Genomic DNA, 17113 nt, shown 5'->3' on the forward strand with positions numbered 1-17113 from the left:
GGTTTTATAGGCCAAGCAGTGACTCTTCCAAGACAGACATTGGGCAGTTGATCTCCTTACAAAGATAACAGTTATACTCCTTTGGAAAAGAAACTTACCCACCTGGTCTGGCAAATGATGTGTCAGATTGTTAAAACACAGAGGTGATTTGCCTTTTCCCCATTTGTACTCTTTGCTCACTTTCCATTTACTTCCAGTGAAGTAGTTTAGTTCTTCAATGCCAACATGATGCAGCAAATGGAAACCTAAGAGAAGTCTTAAACATTCAAGTCCATCCAAACATGTATTCTTTGTTTTAGGTTGCTGTTTGTTGTGAGGTTTTTTTTGTTTGTTTTTTTTTTTTTAAAGGTCATTTATGTAAAAGCCTTTGCAGCAAACAGTAGCATTGCATTGGATTTTATTAATACGATGCAGAGAGATTTGCCCTATCGCTGTGGTTACTATTCAGTTGTTACCTAAGGATTAGGAGGCTTTTAAACAGATAATATACAGTTATTTTTCATGTCCTGGAGAGAGCCTGGTGGTTCTCCATGTGAGTCAGCTGTAAAGCAGAGGAAGCACATACAGTGTATGTGTCACCAGGGCCTTGAGAGCCTTTTTTAAACTCTGTAATGGTGGTTTGATGCCTGACAACTAGATCTCTGGCCTGGTGACATCCAGGCGTCTCTGCTGTTTGAGTAAGGAAAAAGGCAGAAGAAACAATATAATTTATTTTTTGGTGAGTGACATCAAGAAACAGCACAAGGGACATGAAGAATATATGTGGACCTGTCCATACTCTGAAGAGGAGTGGGTATATTTAAAGTGTTATTGTTCAGCAGAGGCAAGAAATTTTCTTTTGGTATTAATTTTGGAAACTTGATTTTGAGTCATGTAAAACAGATTGCAGACTTGGGAAAATCCTACCAAATGCTTTCATTTAGGGAAGAGAAACAGACTGAATTTATAAAGGTACTGGGACAGGTAGTGTTTCCTTTCCAACGTGCGTTGGGTTTGAGTGGCAAGGTTTTGGTTGTGGGGGTGGCTACAGGGGTGGTTTCTGTAAGAAGCTGCTAGAAGCTTCCCCCATGTCCTATAGAGCCAATGTCAGCCAGTTCCAAGATGGACATGCCACTGGCCAAGGCTGAACCCATCAGCAACAGAGGTATCACCTCTGGATAACATAGTTAAGAAGGGGGAATAAAACTGCATAATTCTAGCCAGAGAGAGGAGTCAGAATATGTGTGAGAAACAACTCTGCGGACACCAAAGGTCAGTGAAGAAGGAAGGCAGGAGCTGTTCCAGGTACCGGAGCAAGGATTCCCGTGCAGCCCATAGTGAGGCCAGCTGTCCCCCTGCAGCCCATGGAGGTCCATGGTGGAGCAGAGATCCACCTGCAGCCTGTGGAGGACGCCACACCAGAGCAGATCGATGCCAGAAGGAGGCTGTGACCCCATGGAGAGCCTGCATTGGAGGAGCAGGCTCCTGGCAGGACCTGCGGCCCCATGAAGAGAGAAGCTGACAGGGAGCAGATTTGCTGGCAGGACTTGTGACCCTGCAGGGGACCCAGGCTGGAGCAGTTTGTGAAGAACTGCAGCCCATGGCGAGGACTCACATTGGAGTTCATGGAGGACTGCCTCCTGTGGGAGGGACCCCACTCTGGAGCAGGGGAAGAGTGTGAGGAGTCCTACCCTGAGGAGGAAGGAGCAACACCATGTGAAGAACTGACCACAATCCCCCATTCCCCTGTGCTGCTGGTGGAGAGGAGGCAGAGAAATTAGGAGTGAAGTTGAGCCCAGGAGGAAGGGAGGGGTGGTGGGAAGGTCTTTTAAGATTTGGGCTTATTTCTACTCTAACTTGATTTGTAATAAATTAAATTAATTTTCCCCAAGTTGAGTATGTTTTACCCATGACAGTAATTGCTGAGTGGTGTCTCCCTGCCCTTATCTTAACCCACAAGCCTTTTGCTGTATTTTCTCTCCCCTGTCAAGCTGAAGAGGGGACTGATAAAGCAGCTTTGGCGGGTACCTGGCATCCAGCCTGGGTTAACCCACCAAACTACCCTATAGTCAGAAGCCATGAAGCAAAGCAAGACAATTTCAGGATGAGCCTCAGTTTGTCTGTGTGAATTGACATGCAGCAGTTGAAATTCTGCCAGCCTGTTGGCAGGCCTCCACCTTCTTGTGTCAGGATCAGGTCCATGCTATAAACTTTTTGTTACTCTACTTGTAGACATGAGGAAATGTGATGCTGACTGTGACACTACAAGAGACAAGTGCAGGTGCGGCTCTCTGGCCTTGCAATCTTTTTGCCAAGAGTGTTTACTGGCAGAATGAAGAGATAGGAGGTATGTTACAGCTGCTTCAGCAGTATGTCAACTTCAGATGGGTTTGCCAACATGGCTGAACCTTTAGATCTTTCTCATGGGAGCTTTAAGATGAAGCTGTCTTTGAGGGCATGTATTAACAGCCCAGTGAAAACAAGCCAGTATGATTTTAACATATGTTAAGCGTAACGGTAAAAAGTAGCCTAAGGTTTAACTGATTTTTAATACATCATGGAAGCACACTGCCTTGTTTGTGCTAAGCTGTTAATACACATTAGCTAGTTCAATATGTGTTCTCTGCACTTCCTAAATCCCGCTATGGACAGGGCAAGTAAGAGTAATTTTCTGAAAAGAACATCTATACCAAGTTAAAATCCTAAATGCAGTCCCTGATTGGAGTTTTCCTTTCTTTTGAAGAGTATAAATCTTACTCTAGGCTTCCTCTACCTCCTTTTGAGGAAGTCTAGTGGGGGAATAGTAAGAAATTTTATTACACTGTTTTTTCTTCTTTATTTCTCATTGCTTATATTCTAAGTGTTGTTAAGAAATAATCAGAAAGCATTAATCATTTCTCTGGCTGTTCTAAGGCTAAAGGAGAGAGTCTACAAATAACACTGAATGTTTTGAGGTTTTTTTCCCGAAACACTTCGCAATCTTAAAGTTTATTTCCCTTTACCCTATTTTTCCAAAGTTTTTTATTCTGACTTAGTATTAATGTGACTTAGTTGCTGTGGTTGCCAGATAAGTCATCAAAACAGCTTTGCATCTTTCAAGGGATGCTAGTGTTTGCCATTCTCTTCCAGGACACCAAAATAGTCAGGGGAGATACGAGCTATAACTTTCTGGGGAAAGTTGTCTTGAACTGCTGGATTCAAGGAATCAGATAAAGTTGAGCAGCTTGCGCATCCTTTTTGGGTTTGCCATTAGAGCTTCCTTAGCTCCACAATCATATTCCAGTCAGAAAATATTTCTCTGTATATACCCAACCCTATACAGCTATCCAAACTTTGTGGAAAGCTATTATGGGAACTAGAAACAAGAGACTCTAGCTTCACTTCATAAAAGCTCTTGGGTGTGGAGCTAAGCTAAGGGTCATCTGTCCAATACTAGTGACATCCTGAATCTTTCTCTTGGGAGTTGAATACATCTAGTAAACTAAAAGTACAATGCATGTTCCCTGGTCATCAAGACATTGACTCTGTCCTGGCCAATGTGCTCAAACAGCAATGTTTTAAGATTGGTTCCTGGAAGTGAGGAGATCTTTAGAAAGCTTGAGAACCATACTGGAAGTTACTAGGAAGACTTGTTTTCCAGATGAAACAGAGTTTTTCTGTCCTTTCTGTCTGGGCTGATTTGTTTCGCTCTCTTGTTGTAAGCATTATTCCCTGACAAAAAGACCACAGAGCTTAAAACTTTATTTTTTTTCCTATTCAGTCATCTCAGTAGGTTGGAATATCACATATGCCAGTCTCGCCTCGCTGGTGCACACACACACAGAGCATGATGGTGCCATATGCCTCTTTGCACAAAGGACCGTGCCCTGCCCCTCCCTCACCAGAGTTTGTTTCCTTATGGACCCGTAGAGCCTGGTACATCACCCGCAGCTCTGTTGTGCTGTGCGAGTGAAGTGGGGAGAGTTCACCCTGTGTGAAACCTAAGTCCTTTGTGCAATTCTCTGTGCCACCTTTTTGGTCCAAGGATTTAAGCTGTAACTCATTCCCGCTTTCCTGTGTATAAACAGAACTTCTGCTTTATGGAAGTTTTTTTCATTGCAAAGCTTTGAGGGACTGCAACCACATTATATATTAAGTGTTGACTTTTTTGCAATTTCCTTTAGACATTTTTGAGTGCTCGTGGTATTTCCCTGCTTCAGTCAATAGTGGCATTGGAAGCGCTGTCTAGTACAAAGTCCTCATCATAGTGAGGCTTGGAAGAATTCAAAAGCAGCAAGGACCATACAGAGTTTTTCCTCTTAGCTCTGTAAACATCTGCATGACTGCTGTCAGCATTCATTTACAGGCATTATGTTTACCAATGTGCTTAAATTTCACTTTAACTTCAGGTGCAGTTCTCTGACTTTACTTTTGTGATATTAATGCACATTAGTTGGCATAATGGCTTTCAGTGAGTAGTCATGAGTCCTGTATTACAAGGGGCAAATATTTTTGCACAAGTATCCCTGATACTTGTTGAACCTTGACCCTTGTACCCCTTACAGATATCTCAGTCTTTCAGCTATGGAACAGAAGCTGAAAATTTCAGTTGGTAAGAGCAAGGCACCTTAAGCACCATCAGAGGTGTAACATGAACAAGGCAGTGGCTGTTCATGAAGAGCTCATCAAAAACCAACAGAGGATACATTTGTTTTAGAAGGTCTTGAGCAACAGCAGGGGTGATCTGCATGGGGTACATTGCTTGTGGCTAGGAGTTTGATCAGTTTGGCCTCTCGGTGTCTGAGTTTTACTGTCGATTGAATGATGGTAATACGACAGAGAAGTTTGTAATTACAGCATATTCAGCTAGTGCAGATATTTCTCACGGAAATATTGTCGTGTGTCCATGCTTGTCAGGGATATGCAGAGAATTTGTCTGAAGTTAGTGGAGGCAGCTTGTCAAAAGCTCGTATTAGCGTATGTATTCTGTTGTGTCCTTTAGGAGAGAGGAGAAGGGGAAAAGTCTGAGCGCCAAATCTGTTTGAACCCCTGTATGTTCTTTCCTTCTAACTAGAAATTCCCCTTCTCCTCAGTGGGTGCTTAACAGATCTTCCTGTAAGGACTTAATGGACGATTGGCCCAGCTAGTGACAGGACAGACACTGCACATGTCAGCTCGCTCTCTGGCATTGCGTTCTCTCAGGTGGTTGCTTGGTATGTCCCAAACACACAGTTAGTAAAGAAATAATTGCTGGGTCTGGGAACATGAGAACCTACAGCTACCCTACTCCTACTAGCAGCTGACTTTTACTTTTGTTACTTAGCCTTTTTCCTGTCATCCTCTGGGAGTTTTATTTAACAAATACCAGTGACAGCAGAGACATAAAACATAGCTCTTGCTGTGGTATGTTATCCCTTAAGACTTGCGTCTCTTACTGCTAGCCATACAAGTCCTTTTGGGTGTTGGGAAGCATTCAGAGGTGAGTGGAGATGTCCTGGTGAACATTGTACTTGTGATAAGAAGGGACTAGTTTAAGGTACCTGCTCGGCTCTTTCTGTCCTGTTAATTCCCTGCAGATACACATGGGTAGAGAGATATTGTAAGAAGATGGGCTTCCTGCTGGCATTGGTTCTTGTGTTCCCCTCTGCAGAAAGTGTTTCGTGAATAGGGACCTTGGTCTAAACACTGCTTTCACTTTGTATTATGTTCTAAAAATATCACACAAGAGACATGAAATGGCTTTGATCATAGGGAGTAAATGCCACCAAGTATTCTTCTTCCTGGAGCCTTTTCCTTGCTACATTAAAATTTCATGGGCAATAGCAGCTTCTTCTTTTGAGGACTTAGCTACATCAGCAGAGGAGAAGAGTGGGTAGAAATACCAGGGCATGTTGATGGACAGAACAGGGATCTCCTGACAGAGCTGGGAATGGGAGAACTTTGCACTTAATTTGCTTATGCTGGGTCTGTCTCAGCTCAGTCAGATTCACCGTTTGTTCATCACTTTGATGAGCAATGAACTTACTGGAGAAATGTTGTAATTCAGTTAAATTGATGTGAATTTGAAGGCATGCCTTAATTCCCATGTTTGCTTTGTTCTTTGTGTTGCACTTTTTCTTCAGCTGAGAGGCAGACTCAAGAGGTGAAATTGTAGCCCCACTGAAATAGATGGCAAAGCTCCACATGGTTATATCAGGGCCAGGATTCATCCAAGGGGAGTCTGCCTGTCAAGATTGCCTTTGACATCTCAAACTTCATCGGAAAAATTATCTGAGCTTTAGGCTTCTTCTTCCTCAATGCCCTCAGACACATGGTGCGAACTGTGGGGCTGTCATATGCAGGGACAGGAGTTTGACTCAATGATCCTTATGGGACATTCTATGATTCTCAGACCCTTGTCAGATCAGTAGGTTGGCAGGGCTTATTTGAGCAGATACCTCCCTGCATTTGGCAGCAGTGTTTCACCATCCCAAGCCTGTAAAAAGCTTTCCTGCCAGCTCCTTTGTGCTGTACACTCATCAGCTAAAAAGTGCCTCTGGTAAAACATGTTTACCATTCTTTCTCAGTACTTTTGGTTTTTTGGCTGTCCTACCAAAAACTTGGAAGCAGATGCTCAAGTGACTTGGATCCCTCTATTTTACAAGTTCAGGCCCTCCCTGGTTTCCCACTTATGTCTGGCAAACACAGAATGATTCCTGGCAGACAGAAAAAATAGGGTGAAAAGGTCTAACAGACAATTACTTTGACTTAGAAGTAGTCAGTGATAGATGTTCCCTAAGGACACTTGAGGTAGATTTACCCTTCAAGTGCTATAGGTCTGGTATCTGGGGTTCATCTTCCAGTCCATTCCTTTATCAGAGGACAAGTAATGAAGTGTGCAAGTGCCTTACTCATAGCTCCATCTCATCATCAAAGGCTTTCTTTGGGCTTTTTTTTGTTACCCTACTCCAGTCTGATCCAAATCTAGTGATTTTTTTCACATCCTCTGCCTTTGTTCAGCCAGCTGCCAGGGTGCTCTGACCAACCTGCCCTTTGTCTTTCCCTGATCTCTGCCTGCTGGAAGAAGCTAGCAGGCTCATTACAGTATTCAAAAAATACTGGTGTGTTGTATAAATTACAAAGGTAATTAAGTGTTGCTGAAGAGCTGGACTATGCACAAATCCCCGGGGGTTTCACAAGAAGCAATGTTTCCGTTCCTGTTTGGGTTGTCGGTTCTTTGTTTCGTAAAGTCCCACAAGCTGCTGGGTCTAACAGGTTGCAGAAGCTGAGTAAATTGTCAGTAGAGGGGGGTACCTTCGCTGGCACTTCAGGGCCTGAGCCTGACTCTGACAGGTTAAGTTCCCACAGAGATTTTACATCCCTCCAGGAGAACACCTGCCTGTTCTCACTCCTGCCTGGAAGCTTTTTTAAATGCCTCCCAGACCTCTGCTTCGGGGAGCTGTTTCAGGATGTGTGCATCACTCATCCAGCCCAGCATGAGCAATGTTGTAAGCAGGGGTTCAGAGAAGAACTTCCATTCCTCAAGAGTAATTGCTTTGTCTGATACATATTGCTTCATCTGAGCAGTTTGCAATTGTGTCCATGCTCAAGTTTGTTTTCAGCTTATCCAAGTTAATTTAAATGAGAGTTGGGATGCGACTGAATCAAGGTGGTTCTGACACAGGGTTCTGCTGCTGCTGCAAGCAGTGGAGCCCACAGGCTGTACAGCTGCACTGCTGCTGCTTCTGAGCACAGGACTGTGCTGGAAGCGCCTTGGTCTCATCTAACAGAACAAGCTCCAGGAATCACCTCCAGCACAGTCCCTCCTCTCCCTGAGGAGCCACCTTATTCTTGCATCTCTTAGTTAGCAGGTCCTCCATCCTTTCCCCCAACTCCTGCATCCCCCTTCCTCATGCTTAGGCTTGGACCTAAAGTTTGTACTCTTGGCCCTACTTCTGTGCTATCTGGCCTCATCCCTAGGACAGTGCTATTAATCCAGCATCTGTCAGCTCTCTTAGAGGCTGCCAAAAATACCCTGTTTCCCTCTCTGGCACTAAGTGTTGGGTATTTATGGCAAAGTATTGGACTAGAAACAAAAGTGGTACAAAGTAAGGCTTGAACAGGTACAGCATAATTTTTTAAGGAGATGCTATCTGCAACAGATGACCGTTTAATCTAAGCAGACAAAACCATGATTTGATTCAGTGGCTGGATGATAAAGGAAATAACATCTGTGCTTAAAACAACATGATAAATTCTTAACCTGAGGTAGTAATTAATCATTAAACCCACTGACATAGGGTACATCTCCGTAGTTGGGGCTGCTTAAACCAAAGCCAAGCGCCTTTATTGAACAAGGTGCTCTGGCCGAGCTGCTGGTTATGGCTACTTGCCAGAAGAAGCGGGTGAGTTTCTGTGGCTTCAGGCAGGCAGCTGGATAGGATGATCTAAGAAGTGCCTCCTAGCTTTAAAATGTATAAATATGACTGGACCTTATAGAAACAGGGCATGGGAGCAACCTAGGAAAGGGAGTCATACTTGAAAATACCAGGGCGAGGAGACTGGAGAAAGGAGCAGAGAGGTAGTGTGGTAAGGGGAAAAGAAAAGCTGAGACATTGGTAAGTATGTGCTGAAAGAGTGGGCAGGCACTAACTCCAAACGCTGATGCAGAGACATCCCTGACCTGTAGTAAGAATGGAATTAACTGAGCCTATGTCTGTGGGACAGTTCTCTTGTCATCTTGAAAATCTGGACATGTTAAAGATGTGTTTTTCTCATTTTCAGACCTGAATGCAGTAAAATGATTGGAAGTGTTTTCAGAAGCTTGAGTTTAAGCAGGTCATGGTTTCAAAGGGACCCTTCTCAAAATTTCTGCGTACAAATTTCTGTTTCATCTTGTGAGGCTTTTTGACAGTCTGGTCTCCTGATAGCATCACAAATCTTGAGAATCTTTCTTGTCTTGCTGAAGGCCCCAGTTTAAGTTTCATAAAAGCTATGCTGGAGCTTCTGTAATGGACAAGAAAATGCACAGCACAATGGCCTGCTGCACTATTCTTCTAAATAAAATTAATTCTCTGGTGATGATGAATGTGTAGCATGTATCATTTCAGCAAGACGATGGAACTCTCTTCTGAATCATCACTGTTGGAATGATTATTCTCATCAGTTAGTATTGTGTTGAGAACTCCATGCAGGAGCAGGTCATCGAATACATAGCAAGGCTCAGCAGAACAGGTTTGACCACCTCTTAGTTGTGTAAGATTCCTGTTCACAGCAATCCCAACATCCCTTGCAACTGCCCAGCAGATTTTTGGGGGCCTGTTAACGACTGTGTTAGAAATAGATCACATGTGGGCTGTTCTGTAGGTTATGTCTTGCAGTGGCTTTCTGTACTGTAGTGTTGGACCACCTTGCAGCCTTTGGTGCTTCATCCTTTGGCTACTATTGGAAGCTAAGGGTATGTTAGGATCTCCACTATACAGCTGGAAACTTTGACATGCCCTCAGAGACCGAACAATTTTACACAGTTAAATTAGACATCTGCTCTGAAGTGCCCTCAAGAGAAGATTATCTCTCTAGGGGCAGAGGGCACCGAGAGAGATTAGCTTTTTACGCCTTTGTGAATGCCTTATTAAGTGATTTACCCAAATTCACTGAGGAAATTGCGACTGGGTATCTCCAGGTCCTCCTAGAACATCCTAACCTCTGGGTCATCTCTCTGCTTGTGTGTTGGGAGGGACTGTTAGCTACTCAAGCGCCCTTCTGTGAAGCCAATCCTAATTACTTGTGCTGAAGGCTGTAAATGTTCGCCAGCAGCGGGAGGAAAGTTTTTGTGGGATAGCAGGTCTAAGTAGATAAACATATTGCCTTCCTGTGGGAAGTGAATTATTTAAAGACCTGTAGGGCTGAACCCTGGCTCCACCTGATTCATCATGAGGCACCTGGACATCATGAGGCAATGATTTCATTCCCAAATACAAAAACAAATCTTGAGGCTTTCCTCAGTGGGAAGCTTATCTAGACTTGCATGCCTAACTCCTATAGCCACGTTTGGAAAATAAGGGCCAACATAATACCTTGTCTCCATGAGAAACGTCAGAACTGGGATCAACTCTTTCCCTGCCTCCTCCCATGCCATGAGCTGGCCTTCTTTGAGGGAACTGGTCATGCGGTTTCCTACCTGCTGACCCAGCTGGGAAGATGGCCAGGAGCTCGGGTCCCTGCCATGCCGCAGCAGTCGCTGAGCAGTGTGGCCTCGCGTGGGCTTGAAATGATTCGACACCCTCTGACAAACAGCAGCTGCAGAGCCCAGTTCCGCAGTGTCGGTAAGGAATGTCGCTAATGATATGTGATCTTTCAGGGAAAAGACAGCACCACGCTCTTGATGCCACTGATTGCTTTTATGCCTGTTGCATTTGCAAGGCCAGAAGGGCAACTTTTGTTTTAACTAAAAGGGAAGCTCTCTCTGTTTCTTGTTCCTCTGAAGTAGGAAGGACCTGTTGTCAATGACTTTGTAGCTCTACAAGCACTTGCTTTGGTAGCAACCAGTAATTAAGGTCACAAACCAATTGCAGCGCTGATTCTTTAATCCCACTTTGTCATACCCGGATGAAAAAAGGCATGGTTAGACGGCTGTTTTCCTCCAGCCCAAGCTTCAGATTTGGTCTTTAACTAAAGGTGAAACTTTCTGAAAAGCCTGAGCACAAAATCTCTTTATCCAGTCGAACGAGGTTTTTTCTTTCCAAGGTAATAATGCAGTTTTCTACCCATGCAGCACAGAAGTAGATGAACTTCAAAACTCAAGGTCTCATGTTTAGCTGGTGGAAATCAGCATAGCTCTTTTGACAGTGGTGGTGATATGTCAGCCCACAGCAGCGACAACCTGGCCCTTGGCCTGTAAATTGTCCACGCCAAGGTGATCGGTTGTGAAGCCAGATCGATTGCATAGCAACAAGGTTGCAAATGGGTGAAAATCAGCTATTGTTCTTGTACAGGAGGGATGTTCTGTTACAGCTCAGTGACCACACTTAGAAAGAGGTGTTCTGCATTCATGTTATCATCCACGGTTATGACCTATCTGAGCACTCTCAATGCAATAAATCCTTCTACCTAATAAGGTCCTTACTTCAGAGGAAGCTTGGTCTTGTTGTCAGTGCATGTCCTGATGTGAGTCTCAGGCCTAAGCTGGCTCTGATTCTCAGCACCAAAAGACAGTCTAGAGTTGCAAAATAGCAAAAAATGATTTTTTTTCTTGAAATTAGGCACATGCTGTCATGGTTACATCTAGTATTAGACCTGTCATACACATATATTTTGTTGAACTGCAGAATTTTTCCATATAACCTGCCCTCCATATCCCTGGGGATATGAAGGTGCCATGAATACATGGCATCGATGTTCCAGTTGGCACAGGATCAAGTTTGGTAGATAGCATCCTGTCCTTAGCTGACTTCATTTTTTTCAGTTGTCTCATGGAAATGTCCACTCTTTCCAGCAGACTCTGGCCTGGTATAGATGAAGGCCACTTTAGCTGAAGGAATCGGACAGACTATGGCTTACAGGAACCCTCTCTTGGAGTCTGAGAAGGACATTTACCACCGAAATCCCACCTCCTCTTCAATTTGCCTCTAGAGGCACTTGCTGCATTCAAATGAGTTTCCACCTCTCTCCAAGCCCTGCTTTTCCTCCTTCTCTTCTACTCCTGTAGAAGAACCAAAGATGAGTGAAATGTAGCTGCTTAATGTAATGGAGTGGGAAGCTGCCCTTGCACAGCAAAACAGAAATGTGTACATGTAGGAGCTGCAAGTACAGGAAAAGAGGAAGGAGAGATCACCACGCCCCGCCACGGTCCCTTAATCTTCCTTCCCTTGTGCCAAAAGCCCTTTGTTTCTTCCCTGTTCCTCTCCATAACTCCACTGCCAATGCAACGAAATTGCATTTTCTCTGCATGGCTGAGAGGTTTTGAGCAGACTCTGCTGCTGAGTACAGCAGTGTATCTTGACTAAACACGTTATAGCTCACAAAACATCATACGTTTTCACTCATCATTGTGGATACCCTGAATAAAGTCGCCACATTCTTGGACTCCGCTGGCAGAGCAGTTATCCAGTCCCCTTAAAACAATCATGTGTGTCACGAAAGGGTCTGGAGGCTTGTGTGATCACTACTTGTCTGTGTTTTTCGTTATTGTCTTTTCCCCCATTTCAGTGAGATTTGGCAAAGAGTCAACAGTTTCGGTGTGATTGATAGTGAGTGAAAGTCAAGTGACAACAGTTGCCATTTTGTGGCTTTTTGTGGTGTGAGCTGATGAGCCTCATTTCAGCTCCTAGAGGGCAGCCATCCACATCATACAGACGGCTGTTGCAGTTGGCATTGCATGAATCTTCCATGGATTGTGCTTTGCTTTTAGCCACCTCAAATGCAAAAAAAACCATCTCTGTTTGTGGCCAGAGTCCATGCTTTCAGTGACTGTTGGCTCTCCATGAAAAGCAGATGGCACTTCAGGCTTTCACAATGTTAGTTCCTGAGTATCTCTAAAACCAAGCTGCCACACAGGTAGGCAGAGGTGACCTGAGTACTTGTCCCAGAGCATCTCAGCACTGTGCACCTCAGCGGAGGCTGCCCACCCAGGGCCAGCATGGAGGGTCTCTCCTTTGGCCAGCTTAGATGCCCAGGCTATGATGTCTTCAGCACATTTCCCTCAAAGCCAAGGAGAATAAGGTCAGCCAGGCTGTGCCTGCTTGTGCTGCTGTTTTCCCTCCAGCTTGCACGCAGAGCTGTCCTGCCCCACACTGTGGACATGCAGACACCTTCTTTAAACCTGTCTCACCCAAGCATGTCTATTGTGTCTCTGGTGGTACCGTACAGCACGTGCTCACCACAGGATGTTGCACTAGGACACGTTCCCTTTGAACAGGGTGTAAGTGTTTCGTGTTGGAGGAGGTTGATGTGGTACCTGTAGGGCTGGGCTCATGGTGCCTCATCCATTCCTCAACAGCATAGTGACAAAATTTGGTCAGTCATACAGGCCCTGTCCATCCTGCAACTACCAGGAGTACTGGTAAATTGCATTAAAAAGTGGCAGTATAAATTTGTGGTGTCTGTGCTCCGATTGTTTATCAGAATTTTTCCTCAAGTTTTCAGAAGGTGGGAAAGTTAGAAAGCAGACCTGCTGTTCCGTTATCTGCTTCCAGCAGGGGGAGATGGGTCTAGGGAGTAATTTATTCTGGGAACACGTACAAAAATAACAGTATTTATTTTACTCATGAGGCTCTCTCCTAGGATTTGTGCAATTCCTGCTAGTTTGGCCTTTTATACATAGGCAACCTCTTCCTTTTGCTTCTGTACGCTTCTAAAAGCAAATAAGACCTATCAGTTTTAGGGTTTGGTTTTATTTTTCCCAAGGTTTACAAGGCCCTCAGGGGATTTTCTTCCTCGTCTCTCTGTTTATTATAATTATAATTACTATAATTGTTATTATTATTAAATAGTTATGCTATGGTGGTTCTAATGAGGATTGTATAAACCCATAAGAAGATAAAGACTTCCCCTGTACTTCTACCCCAGCAGAGAGGGACCTCTGAGTCTACTGTAATGCACCCCACTCTGTAGGCTGGCATGGCCATGTGCAGTCCCATGTTGAGTCAAGATGTCCTGAGAGTCTGGGGACAGGAGTCCTTCCTTATACCTCCCTGAAACCCGCTCTGTCATTCTCTGTATAAAACATATTGGTGCCACTTTCCATGAACTATATTTAACTAAGCATTAAATTTAGATTTAACTGGATAGTTATTGCCTTCTAAGTAAATACTCTGAGATAAGGAAATATTTAGTGAGCTCTAGCAATTGGGTGGCAGATGCTTCTTGCATTGCATAATAGTTAATCTTCGACAAATATGTTTTCCTTACTCCACTGGCATTCAATTAACATACAATAGCTCTTATTAAATGTAGATGAAACATATGTGGGAGAGCTTTGTAAAAAGGATCCATGCAATGCTCTGACTTGCAAGAAGGTTGCATTTCTATCATTGGTAACTTCATATGGGACTGGGTCTTTTAGCTGTACTCGAACTCTCTCACAAGAGGGCAGAGGTTTCCTCTTGGTGATGCCCATCATCTGGGATGCCAGCAGCCCAATAGCATCTTTCTGTCCCTTGTGCTGTCCATGGCCCTAGAGCGGTGGCTGCTGGTCTATCAGCAGCAGGATCTTCTTCAGAGTAATGCCCTTGTCAGGTGAAATCTCTCTCTGCAGTAGCTTGGGAGCATCCAGTGTGTGGATTAACCCCCTAGCTCCTTCTTGTTCCTCCTCCTCCCTGGTGCCATCTTCGTCAAGTCTCCTGCAGAGCAAATGTCTGAATTGGCTCACTCCCTTGGCTTGAATACAAAGCAGTCAGCTCTTTTGCTGCTGCATGCATGGCACTGGAGCAGTGGTGTCATGACCTTAGCCCTTAATTTGTGGGACTTTAACACATGCAGGGATTGTTTAAGCACTCAGACAGCAAGGCCTTTCCATACCAAGGCTGCAGGGGCCAGTTTCCAGGGGTTCAGAAGGCGACTGGACACATTCCTGGAAGAAGAAAATCAATCAAGGGCCATTAACTACAAAGACACTGCCACTGGCTGGGGACATGCCTTAGCCACAAATCACTGGAAATTAGAGAAGTGCTCTGGGGCAGTACCAACTGCACACTCCCCTTGTGCTTGTGCTCTGCCCAAGGCATTGGGTTTAGGCTGCACTCAGAGACAGGACATGGGGTTAGAGGGGGACCTTTGATCTGATCCCATGTGGCCTTTTGCATGACACACAGCCATTCCTCTTGTCCCTCCAGTTTGCGTCCACTGTATCCCCATAAGGCTCCCAGACCAGAGGTGAAGCAGGCAGCATGCATGGGTTTTTTTTCTCTTTCCTGTACGCATGCAGCAGAGCTGTGACCACACAGGACAGCGGCTTATAGTGGAGTTCCTCCCAGCTTTTCTTCCACCTGCTTCTCTGGACTCCCCTCAAACCACCCTTTCCTTCTTTGCTTCCCCCCCCGCTCCATCCCCGCCGTGCTTTGGCCACAGAAGGGTTACGCGAGGGAAACATCCCTAGGAGCAGCTCTCCTCTTCCCTCCTGCAGGCAGAGGAGAGAGCGGGCTGGGGGGATGGCAGGCAGGCATCAGCAGTAAAACATACGGCTTATTCCTCTCCATTAATTTAATCTCCCATCTCTCGCGGCGGCGATGCTGGTATGTGAGCGGCGGGAGCGTTCCCGGGTGGGCAGCGCTGCTGCCGGGCTCGGGGCTCAGCTGCGGGCGCTGGCAGGCGGGAGGACAGGCCGGGTATTCACGCTGCGGGCAGCTCAATACCAGCATTGTCTGCGGTCCATCCCTCACAGGCTGGGAAAGGAGGTGGGGGGCGGGAAGGGCTGAGTGGAGAGAGGTGGGAGGGAGGCGGAGGGAGGGATGTACAACTGTTTATCTGGTGAGAGGAAAGTCTGAGAGGGGGAAAAAGCAAGGTTTGAGGCTGCAGAGGCAGTTGCCAAGAATGCTGCTCTGTAAATCAGCTAGTTTGTGGCTTCGGGCCGCAAAGCCAAGTTGTTTGCACTTTTGGCCACAGCTTCCTTGCACCCGCCAACCCCCCTCCCTCCCCTGCCCCGCTTTCCTCAGTATTTTCTTTTGTGAATATTGGCCATATCTTCCTCCATCCTCTGCCCCGCTCCCGCTGCCTCCCTCCCGCTCAGCCTCTCCCGGCTGCTCCTGCCTTCCCCGTTGTGCTTCCCGGTCCTCCTCGGCTTCCAGTTCCCCCGCTTGCACTCCCATCCTCCCTCTTTCCCCCATCCTTTCTCCAGGCCCCTCTTCCTCTCCCATCCCTTTCCCTTTCTGTCTCTCCCTCTTTCCTTCTCCAGCCCCCTCTCCCTCGGGGCATCCCCCCTCTGCCCTCCACCCCCTAATTTCCTCCTCATGCCCCCTCTCTCTGCTCTGCAGTGCCCCTCTCCCTCCCCAGCCGCGCTCCGGCTCCCAAAGGCCCGGTCCGGCCACCACCGGAGCCCTTTCCCCGGCCGCCCGGGGCAGCCCCTCTCCCGGGCGAGGGTAGCGGGGTGGCGGGGGCCGCGGGGCGGGCTGCGCCCCCGGGAAGCGCCGCTCGCCGCTCCCCTCCCGCGCTCGCCGCCGTGGTGCCGAGCTGCCGTCTCCCGAGTGAGGCTCCCTCCTCCCTCCTCTCTCCCTCATTCCCTCCCTTCCTCCCTCCCTCGCTCGCTCGCTCCGCCTGGGAAAGTGGGTTAGGAAGGGAGCTCGGGGCTGGGAGGCTGCACAGCCGCGCACTGGAGCAGGACCGTCCACTCTCGCAGCCCGGCGGCACAGGACTCGTGTTAATCCTTTTCCTTTTTTTTTTTTTTTTTTTTTTTTCCTTCCCCCAACCTCTGCTCATCACTCCAAACGGGCCGCCTTAGCTGTTATTATTTTTTTAATTATTTTGCTACCTGACTTTTTCCTCTTGTCTTTTTTTTTTTCCTCTGTTTTTAATTGAAGGTCGTGCTAAGACTTTTTTTTTTTTGAAAGCCTTAAAAAAAGACAAGGGGGGGAAAGAAGCCAGCAAGAGACTGAAAAGAGCAAGAGAAAGTGGCAGCTAAGAAGGACTGTGAAATCACCTCCCCTTTCTGGGGCTGTCGATCAGAGCAAGAGTTGTACATTATTATTATTGTTTTTCTTTCTACATCTATCTGTCCACATACACACGCATAGAGAGAGACAAGTACAGACAGTGAAACTCGACGAGACCAGCCATGGTAGCAAGGGCTCAGCCTGATCGGAAACAATTACCACTGGTCCTACTGAGATTGCTTTGCCTTCTCCCTACAGGGCTGCCAGTCCGCAGCGTGGATTTTACCCGAGGTACCGATAACATCACCGTGAGGCAGGGGGACACAGCCATCCTCAGGTAGGGCATCTTGCCAACTTTTCCTTTCTTGTGTGTTTATCCATATCTCTACATATGCAACATACACATGTGATGCGATATAGATTTGTGTGTGTATGTCTCTGCGAAAGCGTGTGTGATTTTACCTCTCAAACTGCGGTAGCAGCAGCTGCTACAAACAAGCTCTGCGTGTGTGTTTGTGCTTTAATGTAAAAAAAACTGCAAAGCTTTTGAAAACGTCTTGCCACCACTCTCCTCTGTGCACTGCTCTGGATCA

At 46.1% G+C, this 17113-nt stretch overlaps 1 protein-coding gene across 3 annotated transcripts in view; it reads left to right on the forward strand.

Annotated features, from left to right (window-relative positions):
* The window catches only part of LSAMP (limbic system associated membrane protein), a 1028643-nt gene that overhangs the window by 693530 nt on the left and 318000 nt on the right, over positions 1-17113 (forward strand). The window contains exon 2 of one of the 3 annotated variants that reach the window (XM_082045856.1): positions 16779-16857. In XM_082045856.1, coding sequence (XP_081901982.1) covers positions 16779-16857 — 79 coding nt within the window. Of the gene's footprint in view, positions 1-16265; positions 16858-17113 lie in introns of those variants that run through there. The other 2 variants (XM_082045857.1, XM_082045855.1) reach the window with 2 other exon arrangements.

Source organism: Streptopelia decaocto (genome assembly GCF_964273445.1).
Source record: "Streptopelia decaocto genome assembly, chromosome: 1".
Lineage (NCBI taxonomy): Eukaryota > Metazoa > Chordata > Aves > Columbiformes > Columbidae > Streptopelia > Streptopelia decaocto.